This window comes from Bufo bufo, chromosome 6 (assembly GCF_905171765.1).
Source record: "Bufo bufo chromosome 6, aBufBuf1.1, whole genome shotgun sequence".
NCBI lineage: Eukaryota > Metazoa > Chordata > Amphibia > Anura > Bufonidae > Bufo > Bufo bufo.
Window position 1 is genome coordinate 102,104,920 of NC_053394.1, and position 16,137 is coordinate 102,121,056.

Here is a 16,137-nt window from a genome sequence, read left to right on the forward strand (position 1 = left end):
TGCTATTGCCTACAGTGCATAGAAGCTGAATAAACTATGTCTTAATATGCCAATTCAAACAGTTGTTTTTTATGGAGGAGTCCAAGCTATACAATCAGACTGGGGAGTTACCGGCTACTTAGGTCGATTGTTGTTGTTGCTTTTTTAAATTTTATTATTTCATACAAATAAATTAAAAGAGAAAAAAAAAAAAAAGAGAAAGCAAATAATTATGGTTGAGCAAATCGAAGTATCTGAAGTGGACTTTGATTAGAATTTCAGGTAAAATTCGCCGCAAAGCTGAATTTCCTTGTCCTTCGTGGTAACGATTTTTTTTTCCTTGAAATAATAAAAAAACAAAACATACTCACCTCATCCGTTTGAGCACGAAAAGGACGCTGTGGCCATCTTCATTGAAGATCCTGCGCAAAATCTTGTGTGCAGTGACGTATGACTATTGTACAAATAGGGGGAGACCTCGCAGCGCATATAAGACGTTAACTTTTATAGTGACTAATACAATTGGTCCTTTTGACCTAAATACGTCTTTTTTATATATGTGCTGTGTTTTTAAAACGTCACTTTTATTTAGTCCATTATTAATAAAAAAGACACAACTATTTCAGACACTACAGCCTCATTTGCATATATTAACACATCATTGTTCTCAGCAATACGGGCATGTATGAACATGGGACCAACACAGACGCCTTCAGCTACCAAGTGCACAGGCAACAGGTCAGCCAGTGTCATGGGTACAAATCAGCTGACAGATGCCCTTTAATTACTTTGTATAATCTTATATACAATGCAAAAAAATTCTAACTAAATGCAATTCAGCAGATCTATCAATGCATGTAGTTTCTCTATTTAAATGCAACCTTTGCTCTTACTGTGTTTGCATATAGCACTGTGTACACACAAGGTGCCTGCCTCACTGCCTAGCAGATATCCTTTGTATGAGCATTACAGTAGTAAAGATTACTGTAATGGGAGCCTACAATCGTAATATAATTAATGTATGAAATTTGTACATTAAACCATATGACACCTGGTTTAGAATGAAGTTGACTATGTTTTAATACATATGTCAATCTGTCTAAAAACAGGACTAAATATAAATGACTAGCCTTTCGGAATTAATGAGGGAAATGATTTATAGGGCTGCTCACCTTTGTAGTGTCCACTTAAAAATATTTTAAAATTAGTAAATGTCTAATTGAAATATCTTGCGATGATCTTCAGATCTGCAGTGGATACTTGGAACACTAGCACAACAATCATTGACCTACTGTTATTTAGTTTATACGCGATTGTGGCGGAAATTGGATAGTATAAAAAGTTTATAGTCTCATGAATTATCTACCAGTCTTGGCTGATAAACTGATCTTGGATTATATGAAGCTCGGAATATTCATTGCAGATAACTACAAGTGCATATTATGGAACAGTGATGGCCAGTTCGCAGTGTTCGCCAGCGAACACATGCGGGCTGCCATCTTGACAAGTCTGGCGATGCACAGGTAAGCCCTTACCTGTGCCTGTGCCGTGAGCCGGTCTGAAATCAAATGCGGTCACCGGGAGCAGGCAGTTCCGAGAACAGCCGCCGGGGGCCTTCATCGGGCTGTTCTCTGAACTGCCTGCTCCCGGTGACCACATTTGATTTCAGACCGGCTCACGGCACAGGCACAGGTAAGGGCTTACCTGTGCATCGCCGGACTTGTCAAGATGGCAGCCCGCATGTGTTCGCTGGCGAACACTGCGAACTGGCCATCACTGTTATGGAAATGCAGAGTGTGATGGAAGTTCACAGATATGTAAAAATCTCCTTCTCTTTTTAATATACTTCCCTTTCCCCCTCAACATCCACTTGAATGCAAAACATATTTAGCAAGGGATACTTTTAATACTACAAAGTACAAGGTCAAGCTGCTATTGCTGGAGTCAAGTGTGGTTCTCTCCTGTTACTAGGCAAGCTTAGGGGAAAAAATGGCAGTACTACCAGGGCGCTAAGATTTAACCGCACTTTTTTTTAGTATAAAACTAGACATAAACAAAGTGATCGGGTCTTAGTTTAGCTACGCGTTTCACTAACGCTCTGTCGACTTCTTCAGGCTGACCCAGAGGAGTAGCACACATCAGAATTTACACAAAAAAAAAACAGGAAATGACATCATTAGATTGACAGGTTCAGTCCACAGATACATTTAGTAGCATAAATAATTAAAAACTGAATGAAACATTGTGCAAATATATTATATAAAGGCAAAAAAAAAATTTGATAGTATATAAAATTAGACTTCAAAGTGCAGCAATATGCTGTTTTAGTAACAAATTCTAATTAAATAATAAATTATTAAATAAATACATAAAAAAATCATTATTTATAATAGAAAGCTCTGTAAAAATAATTATTTACTCTTCTATAGTGAATATTTATTTATCTTGTGTACTTGTGGTAGGAAGCCTGAATACTACTTATTTAGTATGTTCTATGACTTCATTGAGACCTTCAGGTACCAGGGTCTGCAGGCGAAATATCCAGTAGGATTCTTTATTTACTAATTGTTGGAATGCATTTTTAGTGTTTGGAGGAATCCAGTTGAAGACGGTGAGTTTTAGAACAGATATATTGCGATTGTGCTGTGTGTCAAAATGTCTAGAGACGCTATGGTGTTGTTTTCCGTTACTTATATTGCTTCTATGGTTTTTTTAATCTGGTTCTCATACACTGAGTTGTTCGTCCTACATATTGCAGGTTGCAGGGACACACCAAAAGATAGATAACAAAAGATGAGCCGCAGTCCAAGTGTGTTTTTATTTAAAAATTTTCCCCTGTGATAGATGAAGTAAAATCTGATTGTCCAGGGGAGATGTTCCTGCAGCAGAAACATTTTGTGTTCACATCCGTAATTTTTGATGGTATCCTGAGTATTTGTGGGCATGCTTAGTTTTTTTGTTTTTAAAAAAACCTCACCATACTTGGTGCCAAGATGTTTTTTAAGGTTATGTTTCTTCTGTATGTAATATTTGGTTTCTTTGGTAATATTTTTTTCAGAATGGGGTCATTCAGTGGAATGTTTTTTGGTAATAAAATTATATTTGAATTGATCTTCATTTTTATTTTTATTGATAATTTTTTTGTTCCGTTAGACAGTCATTTTGAGTCAGGAGACAAGTTTTTTATATGCTGTGGATAAAAATTTTGATTGGTATTTTTTCTCTTTAAATCTTTTTTTGTAGGATTTTGGCTTGTTTGGTGAAATCTTCAGTTGTGGTACAATTTTTCCTTATCTGGCAGTATTGTCCGTATGGGATATTCTTCAGCCCTTTGTGGTAATGGCTGCTTTGGAAGGGTAAATATTTGTGTCAACTTGTTTAAATTGTGTTCTGGATCCAATTGTGTTATTGTCGGACCGAAATAGTGTGACATCTAGGAAAACAATTTCATCTCTAGAAAAATTTGGGCGAAAATGGATGCCCCAGGAGTTGCTGTTCAGTTCTTCTACAAAGTCAAGGGCATCTTTTTGTGTGCCTTTCCAAATGATGAACAAATTATCTATGTATCCTTAATAATACACAATGAATGGAGAAAAAGTCGGGGACTGTGCAATGTGTTGTTGTTTAAACCTGCTCATAAAGAGATGGGCATAACTTGGTGCCACTCGCGTGCCCATCACACAGCCCCTTATCTGTTGGTGCAGAGTGTCATTGAATGAAAAAATGTTATTGCAAAGAATAAACTCAATTCCTTTAAGAAGGAAATTAATCTGTTCAATGTTTAGTCTGTTGTGACTGATTAGAGTTTAATCTACTGCTTTTAGTCCTAATTGGTGTGAGATGTTAGAATATAGAGAGGTGACGTCCAGTGTGAAGAAGGAATAACTAGCAGGGAACCCGACTTTGTAGTTCAGTTATTAATTGTGTGGAGTCTTTTAGGTATGTACAGTAGGTAGTTCTAGAACATATTTTTGAAAAAACAGATCTATGTAGTGAGATAAATTGGATGTGATGGACCCTATCCCTGAGATGATGGGTCTGCCAGGTATGCAGGACAAACAACTCGGTGTATGAGAACCAAATAAAAAAAAACATAGAAGCAATATAAGTAATGGAAAACAACACCATAGCGTCTCTAGACATTTTGACACACAGCACAATAGCAATATATCTGTTCTAAAACTCACCGTCTTCAACTGGATTCCTCCAAACACTAGAAATAGATTCCAATAATTAGTAAATAAAGAATCCTACTGGATATTTCGCCTGCAGACCCTGGTACCTGAAGGTCTCAATGAAGTCACAGGACATACTAAATAAGTAGTATTCAGGCTTCCTACCACAAGCACTTACTATAGATGAATACATATTCATTATAGAAGATTAAATAATTATTTTAACAGAGCTTTCTATTATAAATAATGATTTTATGTCAGCCATCTTGATTTTTTTATTTTATTTATTTAATTAAAATAATTTATTATTTTATTAGAATTTGTTACTAAAAGAGTATATTGCTGCACTTTTAAGTCTAATTTTACATATATATATATATATATTTATATACTATCAATTATTTATTTGCCTTTATATAATATATTTGCACAATGTTTCATTCAGCTTTTTATTATTTATGCTACTAAATGTATCTGTGGACTGAACCTGTCAATCAAATGATGTCATTTCCTGTTTTTTTTGTGTAAATTCTGGTAGGCTACTCCTGTGGGTCAGCCTGAAGAAGCCGACGGAGCATTGGTGAAACGCGTAGCTAAACGAAGACCCAATCACTTTGTTTATGTCTAGTTTTATACTAAAATAAAGTGCGGTTAAATCTTAGCGCCCCGGTAGTACTGCCATTTTTCCCCCTAAACCTACCTCTGATCATCGGGACCTATTCTGGATGCGCGCGTGCCTGGCATGCACAACCTGATCTGGTGAGTTGCGATGCCCGACAATTAGGGGCACTCTCCGAAAAACTGTTGACACAGATGGGGCGTGGTCCTTCTCTATTCTCTACTGTTACTAGGAGTCTGTTAGTCTGAAAGAATTCTGCATTTACACTCACCTAAAGAATTATTAGGAACACCTTACTAATACGGTGTTGGACCCCCTTTTGCCTTCAGAACTGCCTTAATTCTACGTGGCATTGATTCAACAAGGTGCTGATAGCATTCTTCAGAAATGTTGGCCCATATTGATAGGATAGCATCTTGCAGTTGATGGAGATTTGAGGGATGCACATCCAGGGCACGAAGCTCCCGTTCCACCACATCCCAAAGATGCTCTATTGGGTTGAGATCTGGTGGGCCATTTTAGTACAGTGAACTCATTGTCATGTTCAAGAAACCATTTTTCCAGTCTTCAACAGTCCAATTTTGGTGAGCTTGTGCAAATTGTAGCCTCTTTTTCCTATTTGTAGTGGAGATGAGTGGTACCCGGTGGGGTCTTCTGCTGTTGTAGCCCATCCACCTCAAGGTTGTGCGTGTTGTGGCTTCACAAATGCTTTGCTGCATACCTCGGTTGTAACGAGTGGTTATTTCAGTCAACGTTGCTCTTCTATCAGCTTGAATCAGTCCGCCCATTCTCCTCTGACCTCTAGCATCAACAAGGCATTTTCACCCACAGGACTGCTGCATACTGGATGTTTTTCCCTTTTCACACCATTCTTTGTAAACCCTAGAAATGGTTGCGCGTGAAAATCCCAGTAACTGAGCAGATTGTGAAATACTCAGACCGGCCCGTCTGGCACCAACAACCATGCCGCGCTCAAAATTGCTTAAATCACCTTTCTTTCCCATTCTGACATTTAGTTTGGAGTTCAGGAGATTGTCTTCACCAGGACCACAACCCTACATGCATTGAAGCAACTGCCATGTGATTGGTTGACTAGATAATCGCATTAATGAGAAATAGAACAGGTGTTCCTAATAATTCTTTAGGTGAGTGTATAGCTGAAATATATAAATATGTAAATATGATAAAATGAGTCAGGTTTCGTTGAAAATTCTGTATATGATCAATCAATGCTGTTTGATAAAGCGTCTGTAACTTACGATTTTTGTGTTTCTATACAGACTGTAAGAAATAACGCAAATATTTCAAAATGGACGACCAACATTTCCGACCACCTGCGCGGACTCTACTGGAATGCACAGATAAACTCTGCAGTACGTATAATCCTGCATACTAATTCACATTACACTCTCTACAGTTGTCATAAAAAAAAGAGCTGAAGCATAGAAGGGGGCGAGTACATCTGTGGTTGAGTCTTATGGGAGCACAGTAGCTAGAACTGTTATGGAGGCGCTGAGTCTGGCTTTCTCATGAGGTCACTTAGCTTCATAGCTCCTCCATAACAGAGCTAGCCAAAGTAAAAGTGCATTCCCCCTCACTTCAAAGAAAAGATCAGGCCCAATTTTTTTTGCTGATTAAAGGGGTTGTCCAGGCTTTTACTATTGATTACTTATTCTCAGGATAGGTCATCAATATCAGATCGTTGGAGGTCCAGCACCAAGCTTCTTAGGATGCCTCCTTTTGGACGGACACAAAGTTCTGCATGCCTGGCTTTTTGTCTTGCCGAAAGCTGGCATTATTCCGGAAAGTAGTCAATGGGGATCCAGCAGCTCCCAACATTATCTGGGGCACCCCGCCGATCAGCTGTATGAGGAGACGGCACACGCAGTGCACACGTGCTGCCTCCCTTCTCTCTTCTTGTACAGCACTGCTGTCTATGGCAAAGACCATAGACTACAGCAGCAGACAGGAAGAGAGACGGGAGGTGGCACGTGCGCGCTGCGTGTGCCGTTTCCTCATACAGCTGATCGGCGGGGTGCCCCAGATAGTGCTGGGAGCTGCTGGATCCCCATTGACTACTTTCCGGCATAATGCCAGCTTTCGGACAGACAAAAAGACGGGCAGGCAGAACTTTTTGTCTGTCCAAAAGGAGGCATCCTAAGAAGCTTGTTACATACTGTCCAGTGTGATGTGCTGCCCTTCCTGGTGGTTGCTACAGGTAGGCAGCATGTACAGTAATCTTTTGAATCAATTTTAAGAGGAGATTCGGAGCTGTATCAGAAAACAAAGCTACTACATAGGCATATTACAAAATGAAATCAGCACAGAATATTGCACCTAATATTGGGCATTTACATTAAAGGGGTTTTCTGGACTGCATCAACATCCATTACAATAATAATTTATAAAGGTAGCGGGAATTTTGTAATGTATTTATTTTACCTTTATTGCTCCTATCTTCTGTTCTGGGCTGTGGTCACATGACCGTGTCCATGCAGCTCTTTCTTAATTCCTGTAATGTTATGTCCATAGGTGGGGCAGTGATAGGGGAGTGTCTATTACTAGGTGGGTGGGAGGAACTATAAACTAGCTGGGTGTAGTTAAGGGCAGTGATAAGGAGATATCTATGTAACTAGCTGGGTGAGAGGAGCTATAAACTAGCTGGGTGCTGTTGGGGCAGTGATGGGGGAGTGGCTACGTAACTAGCTGGTGGGAGGGGCTATAAATTATCTTGGTGTTGTTAGGGGCAGTGATAGGGAAGTTTATATGTAACTAGCGGGGTGGGAGGAGCTATAAACTAGCTGGGAGTTGTTAGGGGCAGTGATAGGGGAGTGTCTATGTAACTAGCGGGGTGGGAGGAGCTATAAACTAGCTGGGAGTTGTTAGGGGCAGTGATAGGGGAGTTTCTATGTAACTAGCGGGGTGGGAGGAGTTATAAACTAGCTGGATGTTGTTAGGGGCAGTGATAGGGCAGTGTCTATGTAACTAGCTGGGTGGGAGGAGCTATAAACTAGCTGGGAGTTGTTAGGGGCAGTGATAGGGGAGTGTCTATGTAACTGATTGGGAGGAGCTATAAACTAGCTTGATGTTGTTAGGGGCAGTGCTGGAGCTGTGGTAGAGAAAGAAGAAGTGCATCATGGGTTTAGTTGGATACAGCAACAGGAAGTGCTACATACAGGATGGAAACAATCAGAATGATTTGGATATACGCTGATAAGGGGTCAGGAGAGTCCACATTTAAAAAAGCATAGGGAAGGTGTTCATGACATGAGCATATGTGTAAAAAACCATGATCCTGGAAAACCCCTTTAATCAATTTATTATCAGAGATTTGGGGTATTTCCTTGAAATGTACAGTATTAGGCTTGAACAGAGAAATCCTTTAGAATGAGTGATACGTCATGGGCAAGTCTGTGGCAGACAAGTGCCTAATGGTATCTGAACTGTACTGACTGATAGAAAGCACACCTTATATATACTTTTGTAAGAAATTATGGTAATTTAATTTAACTTTTCATGTTTCTTTTGCAGTTGTCGAAACGTACCAGTATGAGGTGATCGTGATCCCTGTCTTCCTCATAGGGATTGCTATAATTCTACTTGCCATTATTTTCTGTCTACGATATCGAAGTTTGAAACTGAACAAAAAAAGAGCCCAAGGTAAATACAAGCTCACAGAAAATCTTTTTCTCTAGCCGTGTGCTTCATCTTTTGAATGATGAGCTGGCAGATAGGCTCGGTACTTGGCTGAACACCCGATGACATACAGCCAGATCCATAAATATTGGGACATCAACACAATTCTAACATTTTTTGCTCTACACACCTCCACAATGGATTTAAAAATGAAACGAACAAGATGACTGGAGATGTCTGTGCAGAAAGCGGTCAGACATTCACTGCCCATGCGCCGAATACATACGCTCACAGGGAGGATCGCATTCCGGAGGAGATGGACGGGCTGGAGGGACGCGCTGGGCGGCGGCATTTTGTGAAGGTAGACCGAGCCTCTAGGTGCTAATGACGCCCCCATAGCACCTAGAGGCTCATTAGCATATCAATATAAGTTCTTTTTTTAGCGAAACGGCTGCCCCAAAAGCAATTATATTAGGATGGTTCGGTAGAGCAGACACTAGCGGATCGCTAGTGTCTGAAAGCTAATTATGTGAAAATAAAGTGGTAGAAACCCTTTAAGCTGTAAGTTAGCCTCTTTTAATTGAGTTATATATTCCTCATTATGGTGAGTAACTAATACACCTTGTAATCTCCTAATTGTCTCTGTCAACTGTTGTTCCCTTTGACGGAGTTAAAATCTATAACGGTTGATCTTAGTAAAGTATAAACTCCTTATATGGGCCTTCAATGCATCCCACACATAATGAATATGTGTCAAGCCTACATTGAAGCCTCAGAATTCCTGTATATCCTAGTCAATCTGGCCTTGCTCCCCTATCACATCCAACCAGTGCGGGTTCAATTTGAAGGTTTTACCTGGTGGTGATGGGTCTATCACTCTGAACGAGATCAGGACTGGGGAGTGGTCCGAGATTCCATGAGGTTCATACTTCATTCTCACGATCTGATGACTCAGATCACGACTTGCGAAGGCCAAATCAATACGGGACATTGACCCGTAAGACTGGCTAAAGCAGGAGTAAATATTTTTATTGCCATAGAGGTGGCGCCAGATATCAACCAGCGCCAGCTCACGGCAAATACTACTCAGAGGAGATCCAGACCGACCCTGCCCAGGAGAGACAGAGAAGCGATCCAACTCAGGGTCAGGAACGGCATTAAAATCTCCGGCTACTAATAATGGGCATTGATTTTTTGTAGCAAGGTATTTCGATAGTAGGGAAAAGACAGTTGACTTATATGGTGGAGGGATATAAATAAACGCCAATATAATCTCCTGCCCTTTCCAAAACCCATGCAAGAAAACAAATCTCCCTTCCTTATCAATCATGTTATCTACCGGTAGAAATTCTATCCCTTCATGAATATATACACTAACCCCTCTTGCATAAGAGGAGAAATAAGCATGATATTCCAAGGACGCCCATTTTCTTTTCAATGTATACAGTCTATCTACTGTTGCGTGGGTTTCTAATAGTAGCACAATTGCCGGCAAATGACGAGCCACCAGATCAAATACCACCGTCCTCTTCACTCTGTCTCCCAACCCTCTCACGTTCTAGAATAGAATATTACGTAGCATAGACAGTATGTAAGTAACCTCCCTTTCTCCAATCTCAGAGAGAGAGACATAGACCTAGAAAGCAAGTGACGACAGCCAATCCCACCCTTTCACCCACCCCCTGAGTACCCCCTCCATGATTGATAAGGAATATCATATTACCCATCAACCTCTTCCAATCCACCAAACCTCCCCCCCAGCTCCTTCCCCCTTAGCCTCCCACCTCCTCACATTTTTGTTTATAGCCCCATCGAGTCCAGCCATTGAGCAACCTCCACCTGTGTAGGAAAGAAGCGGACAGAATCATTATGTACCACCCTCAATTTTGCTGGGTATAATATTGAGTAATTGATGTTTGCTGCTGCTAATCTTTTTTTAACCTCAAAAAAGGATCTTCTTTTAATTTGGGTCTCTCGCGAAAAATTCGGGTATATTAATATCAGGTTACCATCAAAATATGTATTCAATACTTCTCTTTTGCGTCTAAGTACCCAGTCCCGGTCTTTTGAGCACACTAATTTCGCCAAAATTGCTCTAGGGGGAGCCCCTGGAGGAGGTTTTTTCGAGGGGATTCTATGGGACCTTTCTACACAAAAGGTAGCTGCATCATGCTCTGGCCCTAAGTTTTCAATCAGCCACTTTTGAATAAAGTTAGCAGGATTATCCTGTTCTGCCCCTTCTGGGAAGCCTACCAGTCGCAGGTTGTATCTACGCGACCTATCCTCCAGATCTATCACTTTCCTTCTGAGCCAAGAGCGATCTTCATCTACCTCTTCTAGTCTCTTTTTTAATAGGCTGTTCTCTAGCGTAGCAGAGTTGACTGCAGATTCCAGTTCCTTCACCTTTAGTCTCAATTTAGTCACCTCATCTCTGATTATCGTGACATCTCCTTGCACTATTGAAAGGGACGAGGCCAACTCTGCCACAGAGGTACTGGTAGAATTTACTACTCCCAGTATATCTGAGAGTTTTTTATTAATACTCTCAAAGCCTTCACTCGTAGCATCTTTTAAAGTACCAAGCTCTGGACGGTCCGTATTGACCACTCCCTGCTCAACCTGTGGGGCACACCTCCCCGGGTTTTGGGTGGTGGAGACTTCAGAAATTTATCTAATCGTGCCTGGGGGCTTCCACCCAGGCCACCTTTCGGGGAAGAGATGTGCTTTAACTGCAGACTGTCAGCTTTAATTTGAGGGTATTTACATCCAAATCAGGTGAACGGTGTAGGAATTACAACAGTTTGCATATGTGCCTCCCACTTGTTAAGGGACCAAAAGTAATGGGACCATTGGCTTCTCAGCTGTTCCATGGCCAGGTGTGTGTTATTCCCTTATTATCCCAATTACAATGAGCAGATAAAAGGTCCAGAGTTCATTTCAAGTGTGCTATTTGCATTTGGTGGACGAGCGAAGAATTATTTCCCTGGTGAAGAAAACACCCTTTACAACAGTTGGCCAGATCAAGAACACTCTCCAGGAGGTAGGTGTATGTGTGTCAAAGTCAACAATCAAGAGAAGACTTCAGAGGGTTCACCACAAGATGTAAACCATTGGTGGGCCTCAAAAACAGGAAGGCCAGATTAGAGTTTGCCAAATGACATCTAAAAAAGCCTTCACAGTTCTGGAACAACATCCTATGGACAGATGAGACCAAGATCAACTTGTACCAGAGTGATGGGAAGAGAAGAGTATGGAGAAGGAAAGGAACTGCTCATGATCCTAAGCATACCACCTCATCAGTGAAGCATGGTGGTGGTAGTGTCATGGCGTGGGCATGTATGGCTGCCAATGGAACTGGTTCTCTTGTATTTATTGATGATGTGACTGCTGACAAAAGCAGCAGGATGAATTCTGAAGTGTTTTGGGCAATATTATCTGCTCATATTCAGCCAAATGCTTCAGAACTCATTGGACGCGCTTCACAGTGCAGATGGACAATGACCCAAAGCATACTGCAAAAGCAACCAAAGAGTTTTTTAAGGGATAGAAGTGGAATGTTATGCAATGGCCAAGTCAATCCCCTGACCTGAATCCGATTGAGCATGCATTTCACTTGCTGAAGACAAAACTGAAGGGAAAATGCCCCAAGAACAAGCAGGAACTGAAGACAGTTGCAGTAGAGGCCTGGCAGAGCATCACCAGGGATGAAACCCAACGTCTGGTGATGTTTATGCGTTCCAGACTTCAGGCTGTAATTGACTGCAAAGTATTAAAAAGTTAAAATGTTTGATTTATGATTATTATTATGTCCTATTACTTTTGGTCCCTTAACAAGTGGGAGTCAAATATGCAAACTGTTGTAATTCCTACACCGTTCACCTGATTTGGATGTAAATACCCTCATAGTCTGCAGTTAAAGCACATCTTGTTCGTTTCATTTCAAATTTATTGTGGTGGTGTAATAGAGCCAAAAATGTTAGAATTGTGTCGATGTCCCAATATTTATGGACCTGACTGTACATAACTGCTGTACAGAGCCTGGCAAACCCATCTTAATTATGGAACATTCTCTCCCCAGAATTTAAATGAGTTCATTATTTATCTCTTCTTTCCTGATACAATGAATGTGTTACTTGTGTATAGAGGAAAAGTACTGGGCCATAATACTCTACAATAACCGAAGACCGCAGGGGGTCAGCAGATAAGACGAAGCAAGTAAAGATGTATCAGAATTGGTCACAACAGTTATATTGAATTTGTTATTTGATATTTTACTTACTATATATTTTTTTGACCTCATACTCATGTCTGTATTATGTCTTCAAATGGAGCTGGAATCCAGCACAGACAAGAGTGGATGGGACCTTACTGTACCTCTGTCTGCCTTCGATTTCATTCAGACTGGCATAATTATGTTTTTTGGTCAGATTCCATATAAAGTGAAAGTGCCATGTTACTTTGGACATGGCATTACAGGGTTATTCTCCCCTACAATTTGTATGCAAAAATAGTTGTCAATAATCTTTATATTATGTCAAATATAATGGGCTTGTCTTCTTGTCATTCACTTTATGTACAATAGTGCCTCAAAAATAAGATACAAGTATATAATCACAGCACAGGAAATGTATTGGTGTTTCTTACATCACTCTTAAAGGGGTATCCCTGCTTTGTGATTGTGATATTGATCTATCCTCAGGATAGGTCATCAATTCCAGATTGGTGGAGGTCTGGCTCTCTGCACACCTGCCGATCAGCTGTTTGAAGGGGCTGCGGTGCCAGTGAGAGCTGTGTCCTCTTCATTGCTTGCCTGCATGCCGTCTACATTGTAGTGGTGCACGGTAATTACAGCTTTCTCTCTCATTCACTTGAATGGGACTAACAGCTGTAATTACCCTGCACCAACACTACAATGTAGACAGCGTGCAGCTAAACGTTGAAGAGGATGCAGCTCTCGCACTAGCGCCGCAGCGCCTTCGATCAGCTGATCTCCGGGTGGGCAGAGAGCCAGACCTCCACCAATCTGGAATTGATTATTTCTCCTGAGGATAGATCACTAATTTCATTAAACCAGAATATGAAGAATAAAACAAAAAATAAAAACGCTTGCATATGATTTGCCAAAAGAGGACCTTTGACCACTCCTGACATGCCTGTTTTAATAGTTACATGCATTCCCCATGCAGTAACAATTCTGGAGAATCTAGTCTTATGGCTCTAAGATGTGCCATTCCTTTATTATTCCTGCTAGAAGTTATGAATGAATTTCTATTATCCTTCAGTAAGGGTACAGAGGGGTGGTAACCAGTTGGGGGGGGGGGGGGTGTACCTGAACAAACTCACTCGATCCAATCAGTGTTGCCATTTTCTGACTGTGCAGGTACACCCCCCCCCCCCCCCTAACTGGTTACCTCCCCTCTGTACCCTTACTGCAGGCTGCTGGCAATTAATTCAGTAATCTGTTCATGGTCTTTTTTATGTTTATTTGCAGCAGAGCAAGACTCCCAGGAGAACTACAAAGGAGGGAACTCCGGGATCAGTTTAGCAGAACTGTCATTGGACTCTGTCTTGAGGACACGAGATCCCAGTCTTTTGGAACTAGAAATCCAGTGTGAGAGGATCAGTGAACCATTCCAGTTGATGGCAGAAGGGAGGTTTGGCCCAATCTACAGGACAGTGCTGAGAGATACAGATGGAAGAGAAGCCAGGGATATTGTTGTCAAACAACTGAAAGGTAGGAGCCAAGGATTTCCCAGAGAATAGAGAATATATATACTGCAGAATTTTATTTATTCATTATAATATAGATGGTGAGATGGAAAAATCTAAATAACTTCACCAAAATGTATTTAAAACATTAATTAATACAATTTATTACAACAGACTTGTGACGCTAAAATGAAAACAAAAAAACTTTATTAATGGTATCTTATTTTTTTTTTAAAAAGGGGAAAGGGATATACTCAACAGTTCTACATATTCTGAACGATAGCACAGTGTAAGGCCTCTTGCACGCGACCGTGTGTCCCCCGTTGCCGCATTGCGGCCCGCATACGGCAGGTCCGCAATACACGGGACACTGGCCGTGTGCAATCCGCATCATGGGTCTGCAAATCCGGAGATGCGGTGCGGAACGGAACCACAGAACGGAAGCACAACGGAGTGCTTCTGTGGTGTTCCGTTCCGTGCTTCTGTTCCTCAAAAAGATAGAACTTGTCCTATCTTTTTGTGGAACGGACCAATCGCAGACCCCATTCAAGTGAATGGGGTCGCGATCCGCATGCGGCTGGCCCACGGTCGGTACCCGTGCATGCGGCTTGCTCGCTTACGGCACGGGCACGGCAGCCCGTTTGTGTGCAAGAGGCCTAAATATAGAGCCCAATTGAAACTGCACCATTAATCAGACTCAAAAACCCCCACACTTGAGTGCTAATCTAACCTGCACCATGTATTATTCGCCATAGCATAATCTTAGGGGACATCCTAAAACATTTAATGTGAAAATGGCTTACTGTAGCTTAAGGCCCCTTGCAGACGAGCGTGTCCGGATAAGGTCCGGATGCGTTGCGGCAAACCCGCGCGAGTGGGTACCCAATTGCAGTCAGTTTTGACTGCGATTGCGTTCCGTTGTTCAGTTTTTATCGCGCGGGTGCAATGTGTTTTGCACGCGCGTGATGAAAAACGGAATGTGGTACCCAGGCCCGAACTTCTTCACAGAAGTTCAGGTTTGGGTTAGGTGTTGTGTAGATTGTATTATTTCCCCTTATAACATGGTTATAAGGGAAAATAATAGCATTCTGAATACAGAATGCATAGTACAATAGGGCTGGAGGGGTTAAAAAAAATTAAAAATAATTTAACTCACCTTAATCCACTTGTTCGCGCAGCCGGCATCTCTTCTGTCTTCTTCTTTGAGGAATAGGGCCTTTGATGACGTCACTGCGCTCATCACATGGTCTATCACATGATCTTTTACCATGGTGATGGAACATGTGACGGACCATGTGATGAGCGCAGTGACGTCATCAAAGGTCCTTTTCCTGTGCACAGCAAAGAAGAAGACAGAAGAGAAGCCGGCTGCGCGATCAAGTGGATTAAGGTGAGTTATATTATTTATTTATTTTTTTAACCCCTCCAGCCATATTGTACTATGCATTCTGTATTAAGAATGCTATTATTTTCCCTTAAATAATAATGATCGGGTCCCCATCCCGATCGTCTCCTAGCAACCGTGCGTGAAAATCGCACTGCATCCGCACTTGCTTGTGGGTGCTTGCGATTTTCACGCAGCCCCATTCACTTCTATGGGGCCTGCGTTGCGTGATAAACGCAGAATATAGAACATGCTGTGATTTTCACGCAACGCACAAGTGATGCGTGAAAATCACCGCTCATGTGCACAGCCCTATAGAAATAAATGGGTCCGAATTCAGTGCGGGTGCAATGCATTCACGTCACGCATTGCACCCGCGCGGAAAACTCGCTCGTGTGAAAGGGGCCTAAATGTACCATAATGTGCCTAAACCTAAATCAATTGCCTTGAAACTTTGCATAACCTAAGATCTCAGCTTCTCAAACCTATTCTGAAAGTTTCATGGATTTTGGCTACCCACAAGGCAAATGAGTGACATTAAGCTTGGTTTTTGGGGAGCTTAATGTGGCTTAACATACAAGGCAAATGAGTGACATTAAGGGGCAAGAATAGGACATGCTCTATCTTTTTTGCGG

General features: G+C 41.4%; 1 protein-coding gene across 2 annotated transcripts in view; it reads left to right on the top strand.

The window, feature by feature from the left end:
* STYK1 (serine/threonine/tyrosine kinase 1) overlaps positions 1-16,137 on the top strand; it is a 76,764-nt gene that overhangs the window by 29,322 nt on the left and 31,305 nt on the right. Inside the window, exons 2-5 of one of the 2 annotated variants that reach the window (XM_040437728.1) lie at positions 3,223-3,315; positions 6,054-6,146; positions 8,305-8,433; positions 13,901-14,143. In XM_040437728.1, coding sequence (XP_040293662.1) covers positions 6,083-6,146; positions 8,305-8,433; positions 13,901-14,143 — 436 coding nt within the window. In that variant the 5' untranslated portion in view covers positions 3,223-3,315; positions 6,054-6,082. The remainder of the gene's footprint in view (positions 1-3,222; positions 3,316-6,053; positions 6,147-8,304; positions 8,434-13,900; positions 14,144-16,137) is intronic. The other variant, XM_040437729.1, reaches the window with a different exon arrangement.